This window comes from Meleagris gallopavo, chromosome 11 (genome assembly GCF_905368555.1).
Source record: "Meleagris gallopavo chromosome 11, MGAL_WU_HG_1.1, whole genome shotgun sequence".
Lineage (NCBI taxonomy): Eukaryota > Metazoa > Chordata > Aves > Galliformes > Phasianidae > Meleagris > Meleagris gallopavo.
The window spans coordinates 19,755,739-19,781,134 of NC_139414.1; the positions used below are offsets into that span (position 1 = coordinate 19,755,739).

Here is a 25,396-nt window from a genome sequence, read left to right on the forward strand (position 1 = left end):
CTTTCTGCTTGATGGTCTAGCACTGCTAACATGCCCAAGTCCTCTGGGACATCCATTGCCAGGAGGGGAAGGCTCCCAGCCCCACTGGCTCTTTGTGAGCCATGTCCTCTGTTTTCCTGCAAATCCTCATTCCCTAGAAAGCTGGAGAAAATATGGAATGTGGTGGCCTCCTGCAGAAAGCTGCATAATCCACTCTCGGGCTCTGCTTTAAAACACATCGCATTCAGAGGACAGCCTAACACATTACATCTGTGGGACAGATTAATGGTTACATCTCCACAGCAGTTCATGTTCAGAGTTTGAAAAGATTTGCATGGTAAGCTCTATCTGAAGGAAAAGGCAGCACTTGAGAAAGAAAATAACTTCTTCCAGGGTTATGGGAAAATCAATCAAGAACAGGGCCTGTTGCCTAATTGACATTAGATATTTTGGACAAGCTGAAATATAGAGATGCCTAGGCATCATATATATATAATTAAAGTGGAATAAAACACAGACTGAAGAAAACAGCAAGTCTAAAGAGGGAATATCAGGGGTTGCCAAAAGCTTTGTCAGAAGCAACGGCTTCCCTGCTTGCATTGCCTCTGTCAGAGAAGATGAAGACCAGCTCTTTGGCTGCTTCCTATCTGCAGAGATGGCATTTTTAGAGAGGTCAAGAGAGAAGGACAAGTGGAATTGGCAGCTATGGCCTTCCCATAGCTGTACTTTCATTCCCTCTGGGCCAACAGCAATAAGAACCCTAAGATACGCTTCTGAGGGTTTTTGCCTTTGGGTCACCACTCCAGATTAATTGTTTTGACATTTCTGTGTGACACCAGCAGATAATTGTGCTTGCACTACTGAGATTCTGGCAGCTGGTTCTGTGCTACTGTAAGACTGTTTAATAGATAAAATCTTCATTTTCTTCAATAGCAACAACAATAATAACAACAATAACAAAATAGCTTAACTATGCAACTTACTGCCACAAGACGAGCGGATACCAAATGTTTGCATGGAATCAAAAAAGGGAATAGGCACATTAGTTAGAAGAAAATACCAAACTGTATTAAATATAGACACGTTGCTTCTGTTTTAAGAAACTTCCAAATGACAAATTGCTGAAGCCTGGGAAAACATATCAGAAATCCTCGATATGACTGTTTTTATCCTCTCCGGGCATCTGCTATTGACCCCTGCTGGAGATGGATTGGTGGAGATCCTGGGTCGCTGGTAAGGCCATGGGATATTTTTGTTGTTAATTAATGGAGGACCCTAAATCTTCTTGATCCTGCATCTGTTATGTCCACACGAAACATTTCTAAATGCCTGGTCTTAAAGAGCGTTTATGAAGATACGCATACCTACAACTGAATAAATATAACCAATATGGAAAATCTTACACTACATACCAAACATACATCAAATCTTATTACTCACATTAAATCCTAAGATTCAAAACAGCCATTTAGACTTGAAAATAACTTGTCTGGAATCCAAACTAGTGACAGCACCGGACCCTGCTGAAACCCAGCAGGCGGCTGCGAGGAAGACAAATTCCTGCTCCTCGCTTTTCCAAATTCCCTTTGCTGACAAAAGCGAGACTCACTCTGCTCGCAGTGCTTCCCAGTGAATCCTGGCTCACAGAAGCAGGACCCGGTGACAGGATCGCAGCTCCCATCGCTGTTATTGCAGGCACAGGAGTTTTCGCAGCGCTGTCCCCAGTGGCCGCTATTGCAGGCTGCAATGCAAAGCAGTGTTTACGTTGAGAACGAGCTCTGAGCTCGGCCGAGGGATGACTTCACTTATAAAAAAGAGAACAGAAAGGATGCAAAATAAGCACGACCAGAGACTTTCGCAGGGATAAAATATCAGCTATTAACTGACACAGCAAAAATAGGGATAACTGGGATCAGCTGGTTGTACAACGCGTAACTTGTTAGCAACCAGCCACCTGCAGAAGTTATGAATGAGAAGGCAGCTTTTCCTCCTCCTGAAAGCTGGGTGTCTTTCTGCCTTTGTCAAGGACATGGAAATGGACTCGGCAGAAGTGTGCCTGGATGAGATTGGCTGTCGTGTGTTAGGCAGGGATTCAGACTTCAAATAATCTAATAGCTGGCTTTCTGGCCTTGAAATGACAGAAGAAAATGGGAGCCTCAGAAGTGGGCTGCTTCTGAAAAATCAAGCTTCTTTCAGGTGTGTACGAAAGGCTCGAGTGCCCGGTGTTAGAACACTTGCCTTTGACTTTTGGCAAGACAGATAAGGATTCCTCATTTCTGTGCAGGGGGATATTTTTATTTTAGTACAAACTATTTATTGAATGGGAGGGAAGCAGGGACAAGCAAAGTCCTAAGAGAAAAATACGTGCTTCTTTTCCTCTCTACTGAGAAACGTGTGTTTTATCTCTCTATCTCTGTATATGAGTGCATGAACTCTTCCGAAACTAAACGAAAACAAAATCAAAATAAACAAGAAGGATCTCCATGCTTGAGAATTTACAGGGAAAGGAGGAAAAGGAAGCTCAGCTTCATGGGATCGCCTTCATTGTCTGGAGAGTTTCTACAGAAAATTGTAGCAGATTTTCAAACGGTTGCAAATCACCCTGAAGCAGTTTTTCTCTCCCAGCTGTGTGTTGACAGTGGCTGCTGGAAAAGAAAAACATCCCTTGTTTTAAGACAAGCACAGCTAAAACTGGAAGCATGACTAAGATTTCTTTTCAAAATACGGGGAGATGAAATGTGGACACAGAGAAACCTCAGCGTCTTTGTTCAGGCATCGCGCCGCTTTCATTCTGAAAATCATATAACACGATTATGACAGCGTGCCACAGCCAAAGCGCAGCATCTCCTTCCTTTCATGTAAGAGTAAGGATGAATATGTCAATTAGGACCAGAAAAAATGGTTTTGGAGCTGAATATCTGTTTCATGCCCAGGCTGCAATAGCTGAAGAGCTGCCTTACTGAGAGGTTTCTGCAAAAACAACTTTTGTCATAGCTCTTCCCAATCAGAAATAAAAGTTTTTCTTCACCATGGTCATGTAATTCTTTAGACAGCCTGAGGATTTCTGGGAAGTTAGCTAAATGGCTCCATGTATTTCTTACTGGTTGAACTTAAAATTCACGAATTGGAGGAGGCTTCAAATTCTCCCAGAATTTTCTTCAGCATCAGGCCTGAGAAGCCAGATCCAAAATTACTGCTGTCAACACCTGCAATTAATTGGTATTAATTTCAATTTTAGAGAGAGCTTTGTGCTCTCTTGGATTTTTGCAAGAGGGATTGTAACAGATCAAGCAGAAGAGATGTAAAAGGAACAAAAAGAGAGAATCAACCAGAATGGGCTCGCATTCCAATAGTGCTGTCCAAAAAGGGCACATCTGGTCTTACACTGCCACCAATGCAGAGAGCTACGCTAAAGTCAATGGAAGGATGTGCTTCTCTTCCAGAGAACAGAGCTTCTCCAAGCATTTGTATGCACAAGTTAGGGGGCGACCTTAAGACACAAGACTGTACATGTCACTCACTTGTTGGATAAATCTCCCCTAAACAATATGAAAAATGGAGGAACTAATCTTTAAACTAATATGTGCAGGAAATGAAAAACAGAACTGTCAGTCAAAGTGCTGACAGTGGGCGAAGGGATCCACAGTGTTGAAACAAGAGCTTATATCAATACTTGGTGCTTCATTGGCCATCTATTTCAACACTTCGAACCTAGATAATTAAGGATTATATCCACCAGGGCTAAGCAAACCCACAAATACACCATTTCAGGAGCAATAAGATTAGCAAAAGTATATTAAAAAAAAACGTAATAGGCTAAGAACAAACAGAGCTGGCTCTTACAGTAGCAGATGAGTCTCTGTGAGATACCACATGCGATGGATAGCAAGTCTGTGTTTGACTTACGGTGCTTGCAGTCGTGGCCAGTCCAGCCAGGGGGACACATGCACTCCCCAGTGATGTGGTGACACAAAGCATCATTGCTGCAGCTGCATGGCAGCAAGCAGTTTTGTCCGTAGTATCCAACAGGGCAGGCTGAAAGCAGAGGAGCAAGCTGCAATTTCACCTAGAGAATAATTCAGGCACAGATCTTTTCAAACAAGACAGCAACAGCTTGTCGCCTAAAACATGCACCAGCTGAATCCAGGAAGCAAAATGGTGAAATGAAGGAAGCATCTGCAATTTGTGTACTGAGTGGCTAGGGCTGAATCCTGGAAGCGGAACAGTTTTGCCTTTTGGATACTTCTGCCCATCAGTATCAGCCAGAGGAAAAATCTTCTCCAAAGCACTGGGTGATTTTGTGATGAACAAGGAAGAAACACATGCCAGCACTGAAGCCTTGCATGGAGCACTCTGTCCTGAATGTCTGTCTGTCCTGAGGAAGGAGCCGTGCTCCAGCAGCATAGACTGGGGGCTTGAGGGTACTCCCATGGTCTGTGATGGGTCTACACTGGCAGTGCTGATATCACTCTTTGTCCTCACACTTTAATACAGAATTAGTGCAATCAAATTACACTGCTGCCTATATAAACCATGGGGCCAGTTGCTCAGCACTTCTCACCAAGCAATCAGAACTACAATGCAAGTATTATGGCTATTAAATACTGCATTTCTAAATAAATATGGCTTTAATTGTAACATCAATTTGGGATGCACTTTAGCCTTTCTTTTATCTGTTACCTGCCTCTGAATGCAAAACATAGTCAAACTCGATGTGGGAAACAACTCAGGCTGCAGAGTGCTTTATTTTGGGTCAGTGTCCCTACTGCCACAAACATCTCACAGAACAGAACAGAAAGAAGGCAAAATCCACACCAGAAGCTGAATTTTCACCCAGGTATTATATTATCTCTGTGGACTGAAAGCGCTTTCAAGGGAAATCCTCTGAAAGAGCCAACAGAACCCTACAGTGCAGCATGCAGGAATACATCTAAAGGCAGATACAAAGGCTCTCTTCCAGCTTGCCTTGCATGTCTGTTTTTTGGTTTGGTTTCTGATCCAGTAACACTGTGAGCATATGGGTGTATATGAAAAATGAATTTCCACACTCAGCCAAGGAAAACCTAGACTGAGACTCAGGAGAAGAGGGCTGCATTTGTATTTCTGCTGGGCTGGGTGCGGGAGGTGCTTTGAAGAGCTGCACTTCTAGCTGGTATGATTGGCATCTTGTTTTTCATACCCCGATTCACCTCTCATGCAAATAGCAAAGGGGTCCTTTGGGAGCCTTGGGAGTGCAATGTCCTGGAGAATTTATTCACTCCTTTATCAATTTTTCGGAATAATGCATTTCTTTTTGTTTCCTTCATTGATTCCAAGTCCTATTCTGATTGGACCAAGTGACCTCCAGATGTATCTTCTAGCCTGAACCATTCACCAACTCTTTGCAAGAGCTCCAAGGGCACAGTTTGTGCATCCAGACCAGCATGCAAATCACTGTTATTAACTGGAGTTGGGAGGACAGGATAGGATAATTGCACAATGCTCCCTTTCTATGAGCAATCCCACTGAGTGGATGCCATAAATTCTCCACCAAGACTTACCCTTTACCTGTACTTCAAGCGAAGCACATTGCGTTGCAGCAGTTTTGGTGGACAATGCCATAATCCAGCTCCTCACTCTGTCTTCCAAAGCAAAGCATTCCCTACCCTAACCCCACATGGAACGTATCTCTCACACACATGGCACCAGTTTTCCCAGCTGGGCAAATACAACGCCCAGTCTCTGGGTCACAGTGTGCTCCCCCGCAGCTGCAGCTCTGCCTGCAGTCCACCCCAAAACTCCCGGGCTGGCAAGCTGTCCAGATGAAACCCAAACAGCTGATTAATACAGCAAAGGATTTGAAAGATAACAGCGTTCACCATCTATAGCAATTTTAAACAGAGCTGTGCTGGCACTGAGTGATCTACGTCAGCATCAGTGTCTTATTCTAACAACAACTCTGCTTTTTTATCTGCAGCTTCTGCATCTGAACATAAGGTATGTGGTAAGCTTTCCCACCTAGTGTGTACCTCCCAGGGAAACATGCAGTGAGTACCTACAGGAATGGCATTTTTCTCCATGGAAACCAGGTGGGCATGGATGCTTGCAGGCTCCTGTCTCGTGGTCGCACAAAACGTCGGTGGAACAGTTGCACCTCAGTTTGCAACCAGCCCCATAAAAGCCGGGTGTGCATGCTGGAAAATGCAAGTAAAGGCACGGCGTGTGTGAGGAAATGGAAGAGATAAAGAAACTTAACAGAAGTCAGGACAATAATTAGCAGAACTTGACAGAAAAATCTACTGATACATGTATTTCAGAGGTGTTGATAATGAAGTGGAAGCAACAATTAAACACATGCACACTCATTGCTAAGAAGTCGTTGCTTAAATGCAACCCAGAAGCAGAATGAAAGTACTTGAGGCTATATTAGACTACTCGGATTTGAAATATCATCACTCCCATTCTTCACCAAACTCCCAGAAGCAGTGCCATGAATCTGATATGTTACTGTGTGCCCAGGGAGGAATTGTGAGGGAGGATATTGCTTTACTCCAGCTCTGCTTACAGAGACATACAAACAGGAATGCAGAACACAATTCTCTCTAAACTATGCCCAAAACTACACAGAATAACCTGAATTCTAAGACCTATAAAGCTAAAGGAAAACCAGCGTTACAGAAACCATTTACAAACGAGCCTCCTTGTGAAAAACACCATTTTTGCCACTTACTTGCTGTCTGCATGAAAAAAGAGCAAAAGTGAAAACTCCTACAATCTTCATTATTTAGATTTGTAAGAGTTTGGTTTCTAGATTGCTAAAAAAGAGCACTGTTGCACTGCATTCCCAGTGGTGTCCCTGCAGGCTCTGTGATATCAGGCACTCACAGAGTCTGCAATATGAAAAATCAAAGACAAAATAATTAGTGGAATATGAATTTACCATTAGCAGCAGCACAATAAAGCACATGGGAGGAGGAAGGAGGCATGCAGAGAGGACAAAGGAATAAACAGACAGGGGGGACGTCCCTTCCTGCTGTACCTTTCTGGCACTTCTTGCCATGATATCCAGGCTTGCAGCTGCAGGTCCCATTCTGTGCACTGCATCCCAGCGTGTGCTCCTTCACACATTGACACTCCTGTGAGCAGCCCACACCGAAAGCCCACCTGGGACAGGCTGCAGGCAGGTTAAAGGGAATCGTTAGGTCTGTAATTGGGCGTGAGTTATCTGAAATCACACCCTTGTGCAGGATGCAATGTCTGCAAAAAGTGTCTACTTTCCTATGGCAGTGCCTATTAACGTGTGGGTGTGTAAAATGCAGTTTGTAGGATTCCTATATAAAGTAATTCATTCCATTCCAAGCAATATGTGGCAAATGCAAGAACCAGAAATGTTTTGACGCAAACTTAGTTAAGTATTGGAATGAAAAATATTTGGATATAGCCCAGAACAAAAGTTTCATGACAGAAGAAATAATCAAGCAACTATTTTCTATCTTGCATGGGTTTTCCAAACAAAAACTTTAAGTGAAAAGCAACCGGACTGCCTGTTTTATGACACTGTTGTGTTTTGATCCATTTTATTCCCATTTAACATTTGGTTGCATACACAACTGTGCTTATGTACTACGAGCATTCCCACTTCAGGATAAATCCTGGATGTCTCAGCTGGGAAATCCATGTAGGGAAGGAGACACAAATTTAGAGAAAGCTAAAGTTTGTGCTTATGACTTTTGATTTACCATAGGGTGAGCAGTGAAATTATCAGACTTGAACCTTATCCACCACCCTAACTTTAACATGCCCAACCCAAATCGCCTTATAGCCCTCACCTTTATGCATTAACAAAGCTCAGCTCTTACAGCAAGGATTAACTGCTGCAGAAAAAGGCAAATGGAATTTCTGGGGCCTCATAGAGTATGTGAGAAGTCCTCCATCTTCTGTTCCTCTCTAATTGTAGAGCTCATGGGCTATGCACAACCCCAGTGTGAGCTCTCCTGCTAACACTACCCAGCAAGCCCTATCCCAAAGTCTTGCTCATTTTGGACACATGTGGAATCTTTGTAAGTCTGCTATATTGTGCATACATTAAATAAACTGATCAGGAAGGCTGCTGGGACTTACTGAGGTGGCAGAAGCGACCATACAGCCCGGGGTCACACAAGCAGGCTCCATACAGCCGGTGGCAATGGCCGCTGTTGGCACAGTGGCATGGTTTGTTGCAGTTCTTCCCAAAAAATCCCTTGGGACATCCTTTGGAGTGAATAAATGCAGCAATGCATCAGTTGTTAAGGATTTAAATGAACACCAGCTCTCTTTTAAAGGGTGCTACAGAAAATACCATGTCGATGGCCTCATGCTGAGCCTCTGCACAGGCCACTGGAGCAAAGCCCTTGCTTTCCCTCATCCATTTTCTTGCCTTAAGCAAACATCACTCGAGGCACTCCACGGGGCTGCATTATGTCCCACAAAATGGAAACTATTCTCATGTGGCCAAGATGTACCACACGCCATATGAAAGACAGGGAAAAATGAAAAGAGCTGGCGAAGCCTCAGGCTCATGCTACACCTGGCGGGATGAGGGAGCTCATACCGTCTTCACAAAATGGCCCCTGGACTCCTGGTGGGCAGTGACACAGCCCTGTGATGGGGTCACAGGAGCCTCCGTTCTGGCACGTGCAGGTACTGGCACAACCATCACCGTACGTGCCCTGGGAGCAGGCTGCAGGGAGAGCAGAAAGAGTGAATGGGTCCCAACATCCCGCCCCTGTGCTCCACACGGAGCAAAATGAGAATGCAGGCATCAGAATTGGGAAGAAAACAATCCCTGTAGTCAAGCAGTCTCTGAGCAATGTCATAGTCTTTCTATATAGGGCAAAAACATTCACCTAATATTTATTAGATGATTCTAAAGCTATATCTGAAACAGCCAAGTTAACTCAAGAAGAAATTTGTGAGGTACCCTTACTCTCCCCTATGTATGCTTCACACAATTCATGGGCTCAGAACAATTGCCTAGGAAGTACCAAGCTTGAAAATACAGCACAGTTTTATACAGTTGGAAATACATGTTTTGAACACCTCCCATCCACCAGTAACCATTACAAAAATGCTGTGTTTTTCTTATACATTCTCTGAAATTCCACAGCTGACCATATACACAAGTGGGTCCACAACAGCATGGGACTCCTTATTGCTCTGATTACTCTGGTGCAAAAAAAAAAAGAAAAAAAATTAGTGGTGAAATAGAGCATTGTTCCTGTTTGCACCTTGAGCCAGTTGAGTAACTGCAGTTGCTGGAGTCATTTGACTTAACTGACATTTTATCAATGTACATTAAGAAACTTGACATTTCACATCCATTTTCATTTGGTTTCTATGGTGTATTATTATAGAAATATAGTTCCAGACTTCTCAGCTGCTTAGCTTACCCTAAGCCCATGAACTATGCCATTCTTTTTTTTCGTTTTAGAAAGAAAGAAAAAAGAATGAAAGCCATCGCATTTGGTTACTTCATACAGATTAGATGTCGTATTTATTCCTGTCAATGCTTGCTTCGTTGAACTGCAGGTATGGCTTAACACAGTTCCATTAGTCTGCATTCTCTAAATGCCAAAGTTAAATTCCAAAATATTACATGCATGGATATCTAGTGTAAATATAGAGCAAAAGTGTTATTATTATTTATGAAGTGAACTGAAGAATTTTCAGTCCTGAAATTTTTATAATCTCTCTAGAACATCTACAGCACCATGAATGTCAGTAAAATCATCCTAACATAGCAGCCTGAGTAGTCGTTGGTAGAAATCATCACTTCAATTCTCTTCATTCCTATTCCTTCAGCTGCCCGTGGTGTTTACAAACCAAATCTAGACTGGTCTCCAGAAATAACTAAGGGCAGACTGATGATTTCAATCATTTTCGATCATTTCTGTCTCTGTGATGATGCCTTCTAAACAAACAAGATGGTGATAAACCTGAGGACCACTACCTATCGACGTAAAGTAACGCTGTCTTTCCAGTTGGTTTGCATGCATACTTCTGAAACAGAAAGATCTCCTACCAAGAGGCAAGAATAAGAAGAAAACTCTGAAATATACAATGTGCAATGCTAAAAATTAACCAGCACCAAAAAATTGTGTTAATAATAAAAAGGATGATTAAAAGAAAGAAGCAAACAGCTCAGTATTACCAATAAAATTAAAAAAAAAGACAATGTCTTGGGATTCTATAATGGAAAACCCAAGTTTAGCACATTTGCCCACCCAGACAGTCACACCACCTGCCAGGACAGCCCTCCAAAACTCAGCTGGGTGAGCTGGGGAGCGGAGCATTGCAAGTAAACTGCAGCACCTGGTACCTCTTGCAGCAAAGTGAATAGGAATGGTCCCAAAGTGAGAACTTCATATGGGGCACTGCACTGCATGGGATGGCAGAGACCTCACTGTCTGAAGGTTTGTGTCATTTGTTGTAGCATTCACACAATTTACACCTAACGTGTCATACTGTAATAAAATGTTGATCTAGAAGTGAAAAAGCTGCGCTCCTTGAAGAGATTTTTGGATTAAAAGTACAGCAGTTTATTCCTATTTCCTACCTATCTTCAGTGTCACAGCTCCAGGACAAAGTCGCTGCCTTTCAAACAAATTCAATGCACTGTACTCACTTTCGTTGCAGATAATGCCGGTCCACCCAGGTGAGCAAACACAGCCACTGTTCTCACTGTTACATCTGCCTCCGTTCATACAATCCTCACAGCTCAAGCTGCAGTCATTGCCAAAAGTATTATCAAGGCAAACTGAAAGGAAAAAACGCAGAAGGCTCAGTGAGCATCAAACAAAACACTTCTAGAGGCTCTTAGCTGTCCTTCCAGATGCACAAGTACAAAAGGGAACGTGCATGACATTGACAATCGGAAAAAAAGCCTATTCAAGTCCTTAGCGTTCATGCTGGAAGCAGTGCAAATATCACCAAGTCGTGCCAAAATGTACTCCCAAGTGGACATTCCCAAATTTTCCCCTTCAAATTTTAATCTGAATAAAAGGAAAACTGGGACTGCAGCTGGAATTCATGCCCTTAAATACTGTGATTCCCCATCAAAGAGCACTTAAAAGTACTTTTTAAGAGCAAATAGTTTGCCTTCAGAAAAATTGAAATTGTGCTAATGCTGAATATAATTGTATACAACAAAAAATATTTATTGAGAGAGAACCTTTTCTCCTTGTGAGGCTCACCTTGTTGTTCTGTGATTTTAGTAGGCGCATTCTGTGCTGTAAAGCACAGACAAGCAATATTTTTAACAGCATAGTTTGAGTTATTCTAGGAAGACAAAGGATAATACACATTTATCACTTGTTTGTTTTCTCTTGGTTCTAGCAAGGGTAATTTCAGGCAGAAAAACTAAGAAATACAAAAATGCATTTGTGCCTCCCCATCCTGCCCTCCTTCTCTGCCCAGTACTGAACACACACAGGCACACACTCTTCTCTCTTTGTGGGCTCTGTTGACAAAGGAAGAGAAAAATAAGGGTTCCTCTTTGCTAAAATGCATTGGTGACAAGAAGATCTTATCCATGTGGTCAGGCTATTGCCTTGCAGGCTTTACAGATGTGGCTGGAGGCTTTTTGAAAGGGGATTTTAGAAACATCTGAGAGCAAGCTGGCAGATTACTTCAGCTAGCAGCAAGTCAGCAGACTGGCTGCTTTTCACCAGCAATTTTCTGTGTGGGGCCAGATTTCCTTTAGGTCTCAGCACCTGACTGTTCCTCCTCCTAAAGCTGAGCAAACGCCCAGGTTTGCAGAGGCATTGAGAATCTCAGTGCTCCCACTCGGAACAAGTTGAAAATGCATACTTCAGAAGAAGAATACAAATTACCACTACAAACTTCACGCTTTTACGTTAGAAAGTCAGTTAGTCAAAAGAAAATCATTAACTATTTGCTCCGTTTAATCATTTAAAGCATTTTTTTTTTTTAAATAATATAGATTCCAGCACAAAAATACAGGGATATTTGAGAGGTAAAACAACTTACTGAGCCATGAGAAGTTTCTTTCCTTCCTCACCTTTTCCTATAAACCATCACATGCTGTAAATCCTCAGCTTTAGAAAAAGAGCAGGTGTTCAGCTATGACTAAAAATCCCCATTTTAGCTTGTGTGGCTAAACATAGATAAAACATACAAAAACTTGTTAATAAATATTTGATTGAGGTTTCCATGCCTGATAATTTTGCCTATGGTTATCTCATTTATCAGTTTCCCAGTTGATTATCAGCACTGTTGAGTATACCTGGATGCTATGTGATCTTGGAGCCCTAAATGGTTGTGTTGATTATAGCTGAGACCGGTTCCTGATTCACTGCCTGTAGGGCACAGCCCTCAGGTGAGTAATTAGAGCTAATACAAAAATCATAGGGCATATGTAAGAAGCACGAGTGAGCTATCAGCACTCATCAAAAGGTGAGCGTTGGGTTTGAGCCCTTCCATGGTGTGGTTTCTATTTCCTGGGGAGAAACTGATGCTGCATAGAGTGCAGAGGGTCCAAAGTTTGAAGAAGCACGGGACATGGTGTTCTGCACCCACTCCTACGGCTATGTGCATTTGTGGGCTCTGCTGCCTCATCTCTATGTAGTTACCTCCCTGAGAACGTGCCCCAGCCACCACCAAAGCACCTGAACCTCTAGAGGAAAGACATGTGGGTTTTTTTAATTCACAAATAAGAACGTGCACTCACCGGCTCTGTGCACCAGCGTCAGCTCCCCTCGCTGATCCTCATCCTCACCTGGGGCCCCGAGCACGTAGTGCAGGAGCTGGGGGGCACCTCTGAACTGCAGCCCCGGAGCCCCTGCGAAGCCCGACACTGCTGAGTTCCCTCCTAACACTGACACACAACGCATACAAGGTTAGGATGGCATCCCCAGACTTTCTCCCCAGCACCTGTCTTGCATTTGTGCTTTGGTGCTCGGTGACTTCCCAGCCATGCTCTGGTAAGTCCTGTTGCAGCCAAGTCGTATTCTGGTTTATGGATATGAACAGTTTTTGATGCGCAAAGTAAGAGACAAGGAAAAAAAAAAAAAAAACTTCTCTTTTTTCTGGAATTAAAACTTGGCCCTCAGACAAGACCATCCCTGTTACTGTGCCATATTTTAAATGGGAGTTTAATTTTCCCCACCTGAAGTTCGTGATTATTGATGCTGTGAATAGTGAAGGTCATTACTCCCACTCATCTGGGAGATGACAAAGACAGAGCAAGTCTGGCTGCCCATTTCCAAAAACTACAACTGAAATCTTACCATAATAGGAAATCAGCTGGCTTTCTTTCAATTGGTTAAAATATCAAACTTTGCCAAAATTTAGCGGCTGCTAAAATAAGTTATAAAATTAGGTTGCTAATCCGGTTGCGTTGGCAGAAATCCAGAATCACTGACTCCATCAAAGCAGAACCTGGACATCTCAGAGATGCCGTGGACACATCTGAGAGCTCTCAAGTTGGGCTCCCAAAATCCCAGGACCTGTGAAGATCCCAGTTCTGAGTTCACAGTTGAGAAATACTGACCAGCCCTTCAGGATGCAACAGGAACTCACCGATGCAGGAGCGCTGGTCAGCGCCCAGCCGGAACCCTTCCTTGCAGGCACATTCATACGACCCCAGGGAATTAATGCAGATGTGATCGCAGTTGCCATTCTCAAGACGACATTCATCCATGTCTAATAAACAGGCATAAAGGCTGGTTAGTGCCTCTGTTGGGAGAGTGCTCTCTGTACAGGGCCAGAGCTACTCTGAACATAAGAAAACCAAATTTTCTTAGTACTTTGGGGCTATTGAGGGTATTAAAATGTTTCAGCTCAGCATGGAAAAGATCATTCCACCTATGTTTTTGCCTCAAGTGAAAACAGCTGCTCTAAGCTGTTAAGCTCTGTTGTTCCTTTGGCTATTCTGAGGGCTCTCCTTTTGTAGAAGTAGTCTTTAAAACACATCCACATAAAGCATGCACAGAGAGGGGGAAAGGTCCCTGATTCATCTCCCATTGGCCCATCTGTCCTTGCTGGATGTTGGCTTACTGTATTCCAACGTTACAAAGTGGAAATTTCATTTTTAAACCATGCTGAGCTGGGTGGGATCAGTGCAAGGCACTCACCATCGCAACCACAGCCGTCAGCACTGGGCTGGAAGCCTGCTCTACAGGTGCACTCGTAGCTGCCCACGTAGTTGATGCAGAACTGGGAGCAGCACGACTCGCCGGTCTCGCATTCATCCAGGTCTGCAAGGATGGGGCAGCTCAGTCAGCCCTGGGCTGAACTCTCACCCCAGCATCAGAATGCAACGCACACACATAGCAAGCAGCTATTGCACGGCAGTTTGCTTTTAACAGAGCTCTAACCTAACAGTGCAGCTGCTGGGGAGGCAGCCTGCAAGGTGCAAATGTAGCCTCTTGAGAACCGATAGTCCTCTGCTATGCATAGATGTGGTACATATCTATAAGTGGTATCCTGAGCATAGGTGCACCTGTGGTGAGATCTTAGAATGATAGAATCACAGCATGGTTGGGTTGGGAGGGACCTTAAAGCCCACTCAGCTCCACCCCTCCCTCAGGCTGGTTTCCTCCACCAGCTCAGGCTGCCCAGGGTCTGTCCCATGGCTTTGGGCACCTCCAGGGATGGGGCATCCACAGCTCTGGGCAGCAGTGCCAGGGCCTCACTGCCCTCTGAATTAAGAATCTCCTCCTAATACCTAACCTAAATCTCCCTCTTTTAGTTTAAAACCATTCCCCCCTGTCCTGTCACTATCAGACTACTTAAAATGCTGATCTCTATCCTATTTATTAGCTCCCTTTAAGTACTGGAAGGCAGTTATGAGGTGTCCCTGGAGCCTTCCCTTCTCCAGGCTGAAGAAGCCCAGCTCCCTCAATCTTTCTTCTGAAGAGAGAAGCTCCACCCCTCTAAGCATCTTTGTGGCCCTTCTGTGGACATGCTCCAAAACTTGTCATTCTCACGCTGGCTTCCCCAGGCCTGGATGCACAACTGCTGCTGGCATCTCACGAGGGCAGAGCCCTCTCCCTGTTGCCAAACCTCTGCTGATGCAGCCCAGGACACACTGGCCTTAAGGGCTGCAAGTACACACCGCCGACTCAAAGATTCAAGAATCGAGCTGCTATCTTCTGACTGCAGACTCCTGGCAGATCTCCCCCTCCCAGCCTGCTGCCCTGCTCATTGGCCATTGAAGGCCATCTTGTCAATGCTGAGTTTGCAAAACATTTCCGAACGTTACCCAGGCGAAGAGCCGCAGATGGGAAAGGTCGGTGTCTCAATTAACCTTGGAGAGAGCACCAACGTTATTAGGAAACACGGGCAGGAGAAAGAGGAGAAGGAAAATGTAATTAATCAGTTGAGGTGAGGAGGCCAGCACAAAAATTATTAATGTAGGTTATTTGGACATGGAGTGTTTTCCAGAAATGTCACAAGCTGAGCTTCTCTGCACTTTGTCAGAAGACACCTTGCTCTGGGGTCTATTAGCAGCCCATTGTCTGTGCAGGAATGCAAAACGTGCCTCCAAAAGAAGGAAGTTTTTGCTGTTAAGAGCAGCTTTGCACTCCCTCTGCCTTGCCAAGCCCTTGACCTCTGCTCTCGCTCCCTGGCTGTGGCCAACAGGGCAGTTCTCACACTGACATCTCCATTAGCAAGTCACTGCCTCCTCCTCAGCACAGGAGCAGGGCTGAAGGAACCTTCTCAGCCCAACTCATTGGCTCAGGATCCATGTCTGCCTTCCTCTCTCCTTCCTTTATATTCTCATTTTTTGCGCCCCAGCACCAGCCACCCTTTACAGACTGTGCTTTCCTCCTGCCCTGTTCATCCATCATCCTTGCTCTGAACTTTTCTCCTTTGAGGACCTTTGTCCACACTGTCCCCAGAGCTTCTTGTCTCTCTTTCCATCTAACTGTTCTTTTCCACAATGCCTGCTCCTTTTTTTCCTCTCTCTTCTTGTCTATTCCTTAAAATTTTAATGGCATAGTGATAATAGAACGAGGTAGCATAGCAAAAGCTGTAAAAGAAAAACAATCCTGTCATAAAAACATATAAAACATGAAGGAATTTTTAAGCTCTTTTTGAAGCAACAATAACCGTAATTCTATGGCTTCCACTTCCTAAGTGACACTTCACACAGCTCACCACTAAGCACGGAAACGGAATAACTTCCACAGCACAAAGCAGAGTCTGCACATGCAGCACTGCTGAAAAACAGCTAACCTAATGCAGTTGTAATGCTCTCATCCCAAATTGGCTAGAGAGGGAAGGAAAACAAAACAAAGCCTCAGCAATGTGTTGCTTGGGCTGTATGCAGACACGGTCTTGACAACATGAGCTGTACCCTGGGTTACCTGTGCATGCCTTGCCATCTGAGCTGAGCACGTAGCCATCGTGGCAGGAGCAGCGTGGCCCTGTTGCTGTGTGCTCACAGCCATGGGAGCATCCACCGTTGTCCTCCTGGCAGCTGTCCACTATCTCCATTTCAATGCCTTGCAGAGAAATAAATAAAAGGGATGGTAAAAATGAGCATAAGTGGAGAGGCACTGGAGAATGAGTGCTGCGTATGAAAGCATCCATGAACAAGCAAGCTGCTGGCAGGGAAGAGAAAGCCAGAATCACACCTACATGCAGGAACAGCACAGCCCTGAGCCACTGAGCTATGGGGATAGGCAGCAAGCTCTGCCTTTGTCCCAAAGGAGGAATGGAAGCATTTGAATAGACCATGTCAGTCAGCTCAACCAAGCGTGCCTGTGCTTTCCAAAAAGCTGCTTTTAGTTGATTTCCAAGCACAAATTCTTGTATGTTTTCATCACAGAGTTCCAGTACTGAGCCCGATATCCAGCCAACAACCTACAGGCTTTGACCCTTCAGTGGGGAGACAAAGTAATGACAACACCAGACCCCTTCACCCTGGCAGATCTCCCCACTGTCCCACGCTTGTCTGGGCTCAGACATTTTGGTCAGATTCAGTGGAAACCTTCATATAGGAAGAGGAACATCTATCCACCTCTTTCCCCGTCCAGTTACTTCATGAAATGATTTCTTTAGGAAGAAAAGAAGCTCGATTATAAAGCTTCTCTTCAATTAGCCCTATTGCTGCCTTAGAGGGCAATCTAGAGAGGAATTTTCCATGCTCTGCAGGGGAGATGAGAAACAACTCCCCTAAAGGAGCTGTTGTACATCCAGAAATGCTGCTCAGAGCAACATTGGCAGAGCTGGCACAGATGGATGGCATTTCCCCTCTTCTGCACCTCGTAGATACATCTCCACTGGTGACACTGATCCTACTCCATTTTTCCCTTCAGCTTACCTGGAAGAGGGCATCAATTTGGGAACATATATGGAAGGCTACATCTAATCCATTGTGTGATTGTTTGCATCAGGGAAAAGAAATCTAGGCTGCTGTCCAGTATGCTAAGTCAGGATTTACAAACCCAGACTTTATGCATTATCTTTGCCATTTACTTTGTCTTAGTTGTTCATTAGTAAAACACGGATTTCCCTATGCCACTGGGGAAATGAGAGAGTAAACAAAGACTCTGAATTGCTCAAACACTGTGATAATCCTGATCACAAAAAATATGCAGAATGTTTGTGTTTATATTGCTTGCTCCGTAGCTTTGTGCACAAGGCACAGAGAATCCCCATTCACAGAGACCTGCTGAACACCGAGGTAAAAATACCATATATTATACGTTATTATATTGCTTTCAATGTACATTGATATTTTCAAAGTGATTTTCATCCTTATTAAATATTTCTTACATGCAGATTCCTGAAGTACACATTCACTCTCTGGCACACCATGTATTTTCCTAAAGAAATCCTGCTGAAAGTTCCTGCACTGTAATATTGGACTGAATGATCACTGCCCACCTCTGCTAAAACAGATCATGCCTTTGTCTGCATTTCAGTGAGCTTATGTTATGTCCATAATAACACCAACTCTCCCGCACCATCTCTTTTATTAACCTAATCTTACCCTTAAGGACAGTGCAGGGATCACCTACCAACAAGCCAATCCCTCGCTCAAGGACGGCACTGCAGCTTAGGAAACCCTGCTGTGTGCGTAGGGAAGAAAACAGGGCTCACTTATTTTAGCTTGGGAAATTTTAGCTGTTCCAATATATATATTTTTTTCATTCTAAATCTTGTTTTATTTCCCTTTTTTAAGCATCTACTTAATAGTGTCAATAATCTCTGCAGAAACACAAGTAAACCTATGCAGATGAAGACGAGCAGAATGTCATGTTGGTTTTCTTCTGTATCAGACTAGGCATGTAAGAAAATGGGGAGAGGGAGGGCAGAAATGAATACATTTCACAGAACAGCAATATTTTGGTGGTGCTGGAATAGAATTCACCAAGCTCTGAAGATAAACCAAAAGGGAGATTTGCTCTTTGAAATGCAGTAATTAAGGTCGGTGAACAGAAGATTAAGAAGGTATCAACCTGCAAAAATGGCAATAGCAGAAGATGAAGAAAATAATATTAAGCTTGAGTTTTTGCATATACTTATTTTGCTGGGAGTGTTAATCCAACTGAATTAAAAATGAAGCATAGCAGTTGGCAGATAAGGCAGCCTGAAAGGCAGAGCTGTAAAGCTGTCACTTACGGTAGCACTGCTTCCCATCAGCCCCCAGCTCGAAGCCGGGATTACAGGCACAGGTGAAGGATCCCAGCGTGTTCACACAGCGATGAGCACACCTGGCTCTCCCTTCTGCACACTCGTCAATGTCTAGGAAGCAGAGAGAAAGGCAAAGACATTAAAGAAAATATCGCCCTATGATCACGTGGCTGCGTTTCCAAATGTCCAGTGGAAAGAGCATCTTGATGGGAGTCTACAAATGACAGCATCTGATGGATCCAGGAACACTGAACTCACAGCATTATTCTCCAAAATAATATTTTTTTCTGCTCAGTGCTGACCTTGAGCCCCTCAGCACGAATTTTTACATCAGACATCATATTTACTGTATCAGCCAATGTATGAGGGTTGCTCTGAAAGTAATGCCTCCTATTTTATTATGTTGGCTCATGATGCCAGAAGTAGATGATGGTGGTATGTTCCACCCGGAGAATATGGCACTCATTGACATTCATCGATGTTTGTTGAACCATTTGGAGACCAAATGGTGAATGTAAGCAAAGTGAGGCAGTGGACAGTGTGTTTCAGCAGTGGCAGCATGATCCAGATGGCTGTGCACAGCTGTTACACTGTGCAACGAGAAGAATCTCAATCAGTTCATCATGGTGGTGGCTATGTAGAAAAACAGTGTTTTGTAGCTGAGAATTTGCTCTATTAAACAGTGTAATTGTGCTCTTTGTATCTGCTGTAGTTTCCATGGTAACAAATAGAAGGCATTACTTTTGGAGCAACCAACATAACTTCTCTGTATTTCCTCTAACAAGAGCAACGGTAACAGAAGCCATGTGAAGAACTCAGACAAAAGTCCTAACTCCTTCTACCCTAAAATTAGCTCTAGGTCCTCACAGCCATTATATTCAAATTAGTGGAACGAGAAATATTTGATTATTTCCTGAGTCTTAAATGATTTGGATTAAATGGCAGCAAGTGCAATGGAGACAGATCCTCTCTGTCACATCCACAAATCCTGAAGTTCCTTTTGCAGAGAGGAATCCCCTCTCATCAGAGGAGAAAAGAGAAAAGGCAAGGAGCTGTATGCGGGGAGTTACATGCCTCTAAAGGCATATATCTTCCTAAAGTCTCAGTGGGAAGGGAAGGGAAGGGAAGGGAAGGGAAGGGAGAAGGGAAGGGAAGGGAAGGGAAGGGAAGGGAAGGGAAGGGAAGGGAAGGGAAGGGAAAGGGAAGGGAAGGGAAGGGAAGAGGGAAGGGAAGGGAAGGGAAGGGAAGGGAAGGGAAGGGAAGGGAAGGGAAGGGAAGGGAAGGGAAGGGAAGGGAAGGGAAGGGAAGGGAAGGGAAGGGAAGGGAAGGGAAGGGAAGGGAAGGGACCTTTATTTGCACTAGATAGTGCTGCCATGTAGCACAGCTGCACACCCCCAGCCTGCACGCAGACACAGCACACGCCTACCCACCTCCTGCTCCTTCTTTGGTTCTGACATTGCACTTGCAAAATGCAGATTATACACTGCAATGATCCTGGGACAGAGCACCTCATGTCCAGGAGAGGCTGCCAAGAATGCAGCTCTTTGCTCTTTACTCCAGAAAACAGCTTTCTAACAGCTCTACTCCATATGTGCAGTAATCAGACCCGTGCTCACAGACTCCTGCACTTGAACACAAGTAGCTTTAGAATGCAGTCAGCCTATTTGCAGAAAGAGACCCCAGGCAATGCAAACACCACACACTGACCCATGAAGATTGCAGGATGAATGACAGCTGCTCTGAAGTGGCCATGTGTGCAGCTGCTGTTTAGAATAAAATGGATTATTTCTCCTTATTCTGTAATAAAATGTCAATTTGCAAGTAGAAAAATGTCGGCAGATGTGGAAAAGTTCTTGCCTCTTATTATGCTTTTCAAATAGAAAAAAAAAAAGAAAATTAGAGAGCCATCCCACAGCTACCATGCTGTACTCATTTCTTCGTATCTGGTAAACACAGCTAATAGCTAAAGCATGACACCTCCCTGCCCTGATTTTCTTCTAGCTCATTTTACAGAGAGTCAGATACCAGCTTGAATTTGGCAAAGAATATGGAATAGTTTCTAAGAGAAACATGTATATATGCATATTCATGTTACGAAATGATGCCTAATAACTTATGACTGTTGCCATGAGGTCAGAAAGAAAATTTGTTCCGGAATATAACATTGCTAGTTATCTAGTGCTTTATTTTATACATAAATTAACAGAACTGTCAACGTTTATTCAAGATAAAATGAGGAATATGCTGACCCCAGTATCAAACTCACTGCTGTTTTCACTGATTAATCATCACCATAGAGGCTACACTACTTGAAACTGCTTTTTGGCGTTGAAAATGCTTTTCAGTAACCTTACACATGCGAGTCATCCCAACAGGACTGGGATCATCAAGGTGCACTGTGCTCCCCAAGGAAGGATTTACAGGCAGCTGAATAAAATACTTTGCATGCAACCAGCGTCCTGTACAGAGACCCATAGAGATAACACAAAGAGTCCAGTATTGGTACAATCTTGGCCAAGTGTTCAAAAAGAGGAGTTTAAAATTAATGTCTGAATGCATGCCCTGATCCTGACAAGGCTGTTAGAAATCTGCACATCATGAAGTCCATGGGTGCTCTGTGCTTCATTAAACTGACAAATTCTTGCTTCCAAGCACCATATTGAAGAGAAAAGCAGCAATTCTGGTTATTAATTCCCACACATTTCAGGTCATAAATGCTTCAGATCCCTTTGAAAATCCCAGCCTAAATGCAGGACTTTGGAATTCAACTTTTTAAGCTCCTCTCTTTGGAAAAAGTAGACTTCGTGATTTCTTTCTTCACAGTACTTTCTTTATGAATATGGAAACAGTTCTCCAGCTAAAAAGCCCTTTGAATTCTAAATAGGTTTTCGGTGACCTGGTTCAAAGTGTTACCTGAACCAATTTCTCAGGAGCTGTATCTGGGGCATTATTTTAAAGGGACACTACAGGAGTAACACTACAGCACTGAGAAATCCCACTGCTAGAAACAGTGATTGACGAGATCATGGAATAATTGCCATCATGAAGGTGCCCCTCCATGACTACTGGCTGATGCAAGTATCACAAAGAGAAATGCTGTTTCAAAAAAACATGTACTTGCTTTTCCAACATATTTCTTTTACACGGAATCACAGAATGGCCAAGGTTGGAAGGGACCTCAAGGATCACGAATCTCCAACCCCCCTGCTGCAGGCAGGGCCACCAACCTCCCCATTTAATGCTAGACCAAATTGCCCAGGGCCCCATCCAACCTGGCCTTGAACACCTCCAGGGATGGACGGGGCATCCACAGCCTCTCTGGGCAGCTGTTCCAGCACCTCACCACTCTCTCTCTAAAGAACTTAATTAATTAGAACTTTTTAATTCAAAGCCCAATAAGCCAGAGCACCAAACAATACTTTCCTTCTGATAGAGTCCACAGTTTCTTACCTAAGCAGGTCTTCTTGTCTGTAGAAAGATAATGCCCTGGGTGACACTCGCATTTGGCAGTTCCTCTCTCATTTTGACAGATTTGTGAGCATCCTCCATTCCCACTTGTGCAGGGGTCTATCACTGAAACCAATTAGAGCACACTGTCAGCTTAAAGGTCACGCTTGTGCCTGAAAACAGTCTTACCTGCCATCGCTGCAACCAACAGCTGAGATTACGGTACTGTGAAAGATTAGGCTGAAAAAATATCTGACACAAGTTGGTGTATGGTTAAATCCGTTGTTTTTCTGTCTGCTATTCTCTCTGATCCTGGACAGCATTTTCCATAGATCAGCAGCACGATAAAATGAGGGAAACTGTGGTTGTATTACTCTCTGTAAGCAGGATGGGAGAGTACGTTTTATCCTTAATTCACCATAACTGAGTAGACTTCAAGAGTTGCTCTAAACAATAGCAATTAGTACACCAATATTTGAACACATAAGCACACTCAACAGTGAAGCTTGCCAAAGAATAATGTGTATGTAGAAGTCACCAAAGAAAATACCTGCTGAAGAGCACCAGAAGACCTCCTTCAATCTAACATGTGGCATTAATGTTATACATCAAGGTTTTTCACTCTTATTCAGCAATAAATGCAATTTCAAGGATAAGCAGTTCTAAGTGATGAGTACTTAAAAACACATTTATAAAGTGCCTGCAGAAGTCTCCACCTCAAAAACTTCACTGTGGTTAATGTGTTTATTTCTGGAGTGCATGGCTGCTGGAAGCAAACTGATGTGTTTGCACAAAGACTTTGTCCATACACAAACTGTCCTACTGGGACTGCTTGGATAGAATGATTTGGGTTAAGAGCCAGAGTCTTCATACAAAAATCTGATATTCTGCACAAGGCTGGTGTTCCAGTGTGGAGTTCAGTTACATCAACACGCTGGTAAATAACAGCATGCAGGCAAATTTGTAGGATGTTTCTGAAAGATGTGTCCTTCAGCATTCTAAACCATTTAAAAATCAAGGCTATTTCCTTACAATTCATGCTGTAACATAGTTTTAACTTCTTACTAATTACTGACTGATTTGAAACATTGGACCAATACTCCACACTTGCCTCCAGCCTGACTTCTCCTTCACTTCTTCTTCATCTCAAGTTCTATTCAGGGTAACTTCTAGAGGGGAACCGGGAAGGAAAGCCAACATCAGTTGAAAGTGTTTTCCTCCAGACTTTGCTCCATTGGCTACCCACATGCATATATGTGTAGTTATGAAGAAGAAGGGGCAGGGAGAACAAGACCTTTATTTTATAGAGATACATTTAAATATGGTGGTGCATTTTTTTTCCCCCATGTCCTCCAAGTTTTGCTTTTTTAACCTGTGTAGTCAGTGGCATTTTATGTCACTGTTGGCAACAGAGGACACTGCCCCAGAACACCTTCAAATTTCCTCATTTCACCTCCTGACATCCCAAGAACACTGCCACTCGAGTGTGCAGGCTGAGAATTTGACAAGATAGCATAAAATAATATCACAGTTAAGGATTTAGAACTGAATTTTTCTGTTGGACTTTCAGCACGATAGGTTGCAAATAGGTTTTCAAGGGACAGCAGCACTTCATCTTATGTGACACTTTCAAGGCTGACAGCTTGGCTCTGCAGTTAAACAGTTGCCTGTCTACAAAGGGTTTAGCTTCAAGCAAGAACTCGTTCCCTGACTGATACGAAATATTATTTGTTGATTCTTTTTTATTATTATTATTTGGATAAATTAAGTGAAATCACTATCACACAGCATCTGTTAAACCTACATATTATAAAGGTTTTCAGAGCATCTAAAGCTTTAATTTGAGAATGATTACAGCATAGAGCAAGACTTGTAATAATCTGTGACATGACTACAAGCAAACAACAAATTACAGGGTACATGGTAGTAAAATGTAGTAATTTGAATAAAAAATAGCAGCCTTGGAAGTCCCTAGACAAGATAAAAATTCGTAAAGGAAAGAGATTTTCAGAACATAAAGCAACTACAGATTGACTTGTTTTACTTGCCTTTGTTTCATTCTGACATATCTGTTCCTTGCTGTCATGGGCAGGTTTCAGGAAAAGCTAGAAACATCTCATTAGTGTTCTTTCTTCTATGCATTTGTCTCATATTGTCTGACTTGTTAACATTATTGGGTAACAGACTACATCCTATGAAACTCTATTCCAAGCTGTTAAATGCCGTGTTCAAAAAACAGAGACTAAGAAAACCCCAAACAATCCCAGAACTGATCTGTTTCCAGGCTGTCCTGAGACATAGAATCATATCATAGAATCATAGAATGACTGGGGTTGAAAAGGACCACAATGATCATCCAGTTTCAACTCCCCTGCTATGTGCAGGGTCACCAACCACCAGACCAGGCTGCCCAGAGCCACATCCAGCCTGGCCTTGAATACATCCAGGGATGGGGCATCCACAACCTTCTTGGGCAACCTGAAAAAGCCACACCAAGGCACTGATTTGAGTCAGCAACAATGCTCTTGGGAAAGCGTGTGTTGTATTGTGCTGGGAATCCTTCCAGACCTCCACTGCAGGTTGCAAAGGACAGGGTCTAGTTCTACAGTCCTATTGGTTGTGCACTCTACAACAGCAAAAGAAAGAGAATTGGCTTTTGTCACAGTCCACTTGCTCGTGGCAACTGTGACTTTACACAGGAGAAAATCCTCATCACTCCTGGATAGCCCAACGTAGAACTCACTCTAGCAGAGATCTCATACAGCCTGTGCCTTTACAGAAGTACCAGTGTTACCACAAATCCCATCCATACACACCTGGTGCTTCAACCTCATCACTGATTCTTCACAACTCCATCCCACTGCCGTGCCTCTGTGGGGAAGGCTTCACCCTGCTACCTCTCAGGATCCTGGCTGCAGTGTCAGCCCTGGGATGACAGCCCTAAATGCCAACCCAATGCACTCACGGCCACTTTATTCTCATTTGTTCTATAAAAACCTTGTCCATCAGCTCAACTAGCACTTTTCTCCCCTGGGTTTTTACTCTTTAAGGCATTTAAGGGAGAAAAGCATCCCACTCGGCCTTCATTTTGCCATCTAAGCTCCTCTTGCAAGACAAATCTTCCTTCCTCTCCCCACAGCTGCTCTTCTGGAAAGGCTGTGCTTCTCCATTTCAATTCCCATCACCTTGCATGCAGTTTACTAACAGGCTCCAGCTCAGGTCTGACCCACAGACACAGCCATTGTTCAGGAATTCCGGTGGTGAAGCTCACGCAGGCCAGAGCCTGGGGCCAAGAGCTCTGCATGCCACGGGAGCTGATGGCAGGATTTACTCACACTTTGTACAC

At 43.6% G+C, this 25,396-nt stretch overlaps 1 protein-coding gene across 12 annotated transcripts in view; it reads right to left on the bottom strand.

Annotated features, from left to right (window-relative positions):
- The window catches only part of LOC100541567 (uncharacterized), a 161,267-nt gene that overhangs the window by 23,891 nt on the left and 111,980 nt on the right, over positions 1-25,396 (bottom strand). For 8 of the 12 annotated variants that reach the window (XM_085232810.1, XM_085232806.1, XM_085232814.1 and 5 more), the window contains 13 exons: positions 22,054-22,176; positions 18,592-18,714; positions 16,329-16,466; positions 14,091-14,213; positions 13,537-13,659; positions 12,686-12,832; positions 10,622-10,753; positions 8,549-8,677; positions 8,080-8,208; positions 6,998-7,132; positions 6,018-6,152; positions 3,886-4,014; positions 1,589-1,720 (listed from right to left, as the gene is read on the bottom strand). In XM_085232810.1, the coding sequence (XP_085088936.1) occupies positions 1,589-1,720; positions 3,886-4,014; positions 6,018-6,152; positions 6,998-7,132; positions 8,080-8,208; positions 8,549-8,677; positions 10,622-10,753; positions 12,686-12,832; positions 13,537-13,659; positions 14,091-14,213; positions 16,329-16,466; positions 18,592-18,714; positions 22,054-22,176 (1,698 nt within the window). The remainder of the gene's footprint in view (positions 1-1,588; positions 1,721-3,885; positions 4,015-6,017; positions 6,153-6,997; positions 7,133-8,079; positions 8,209-8,548; positions 8,678-10,621; positions 10,754-12,685; positions 12,833-13,536; positions 13,660-14,090; positions 14,214-16,328; positions 16,467-18,591; positions 18,715-22,053; positions 22,177-25,396) is intronic. The other 4 variants (XM_085232804.1, XM_085232805.1, XM_085232808.1 and 1 more) reach the window with 4 other exon arrangements.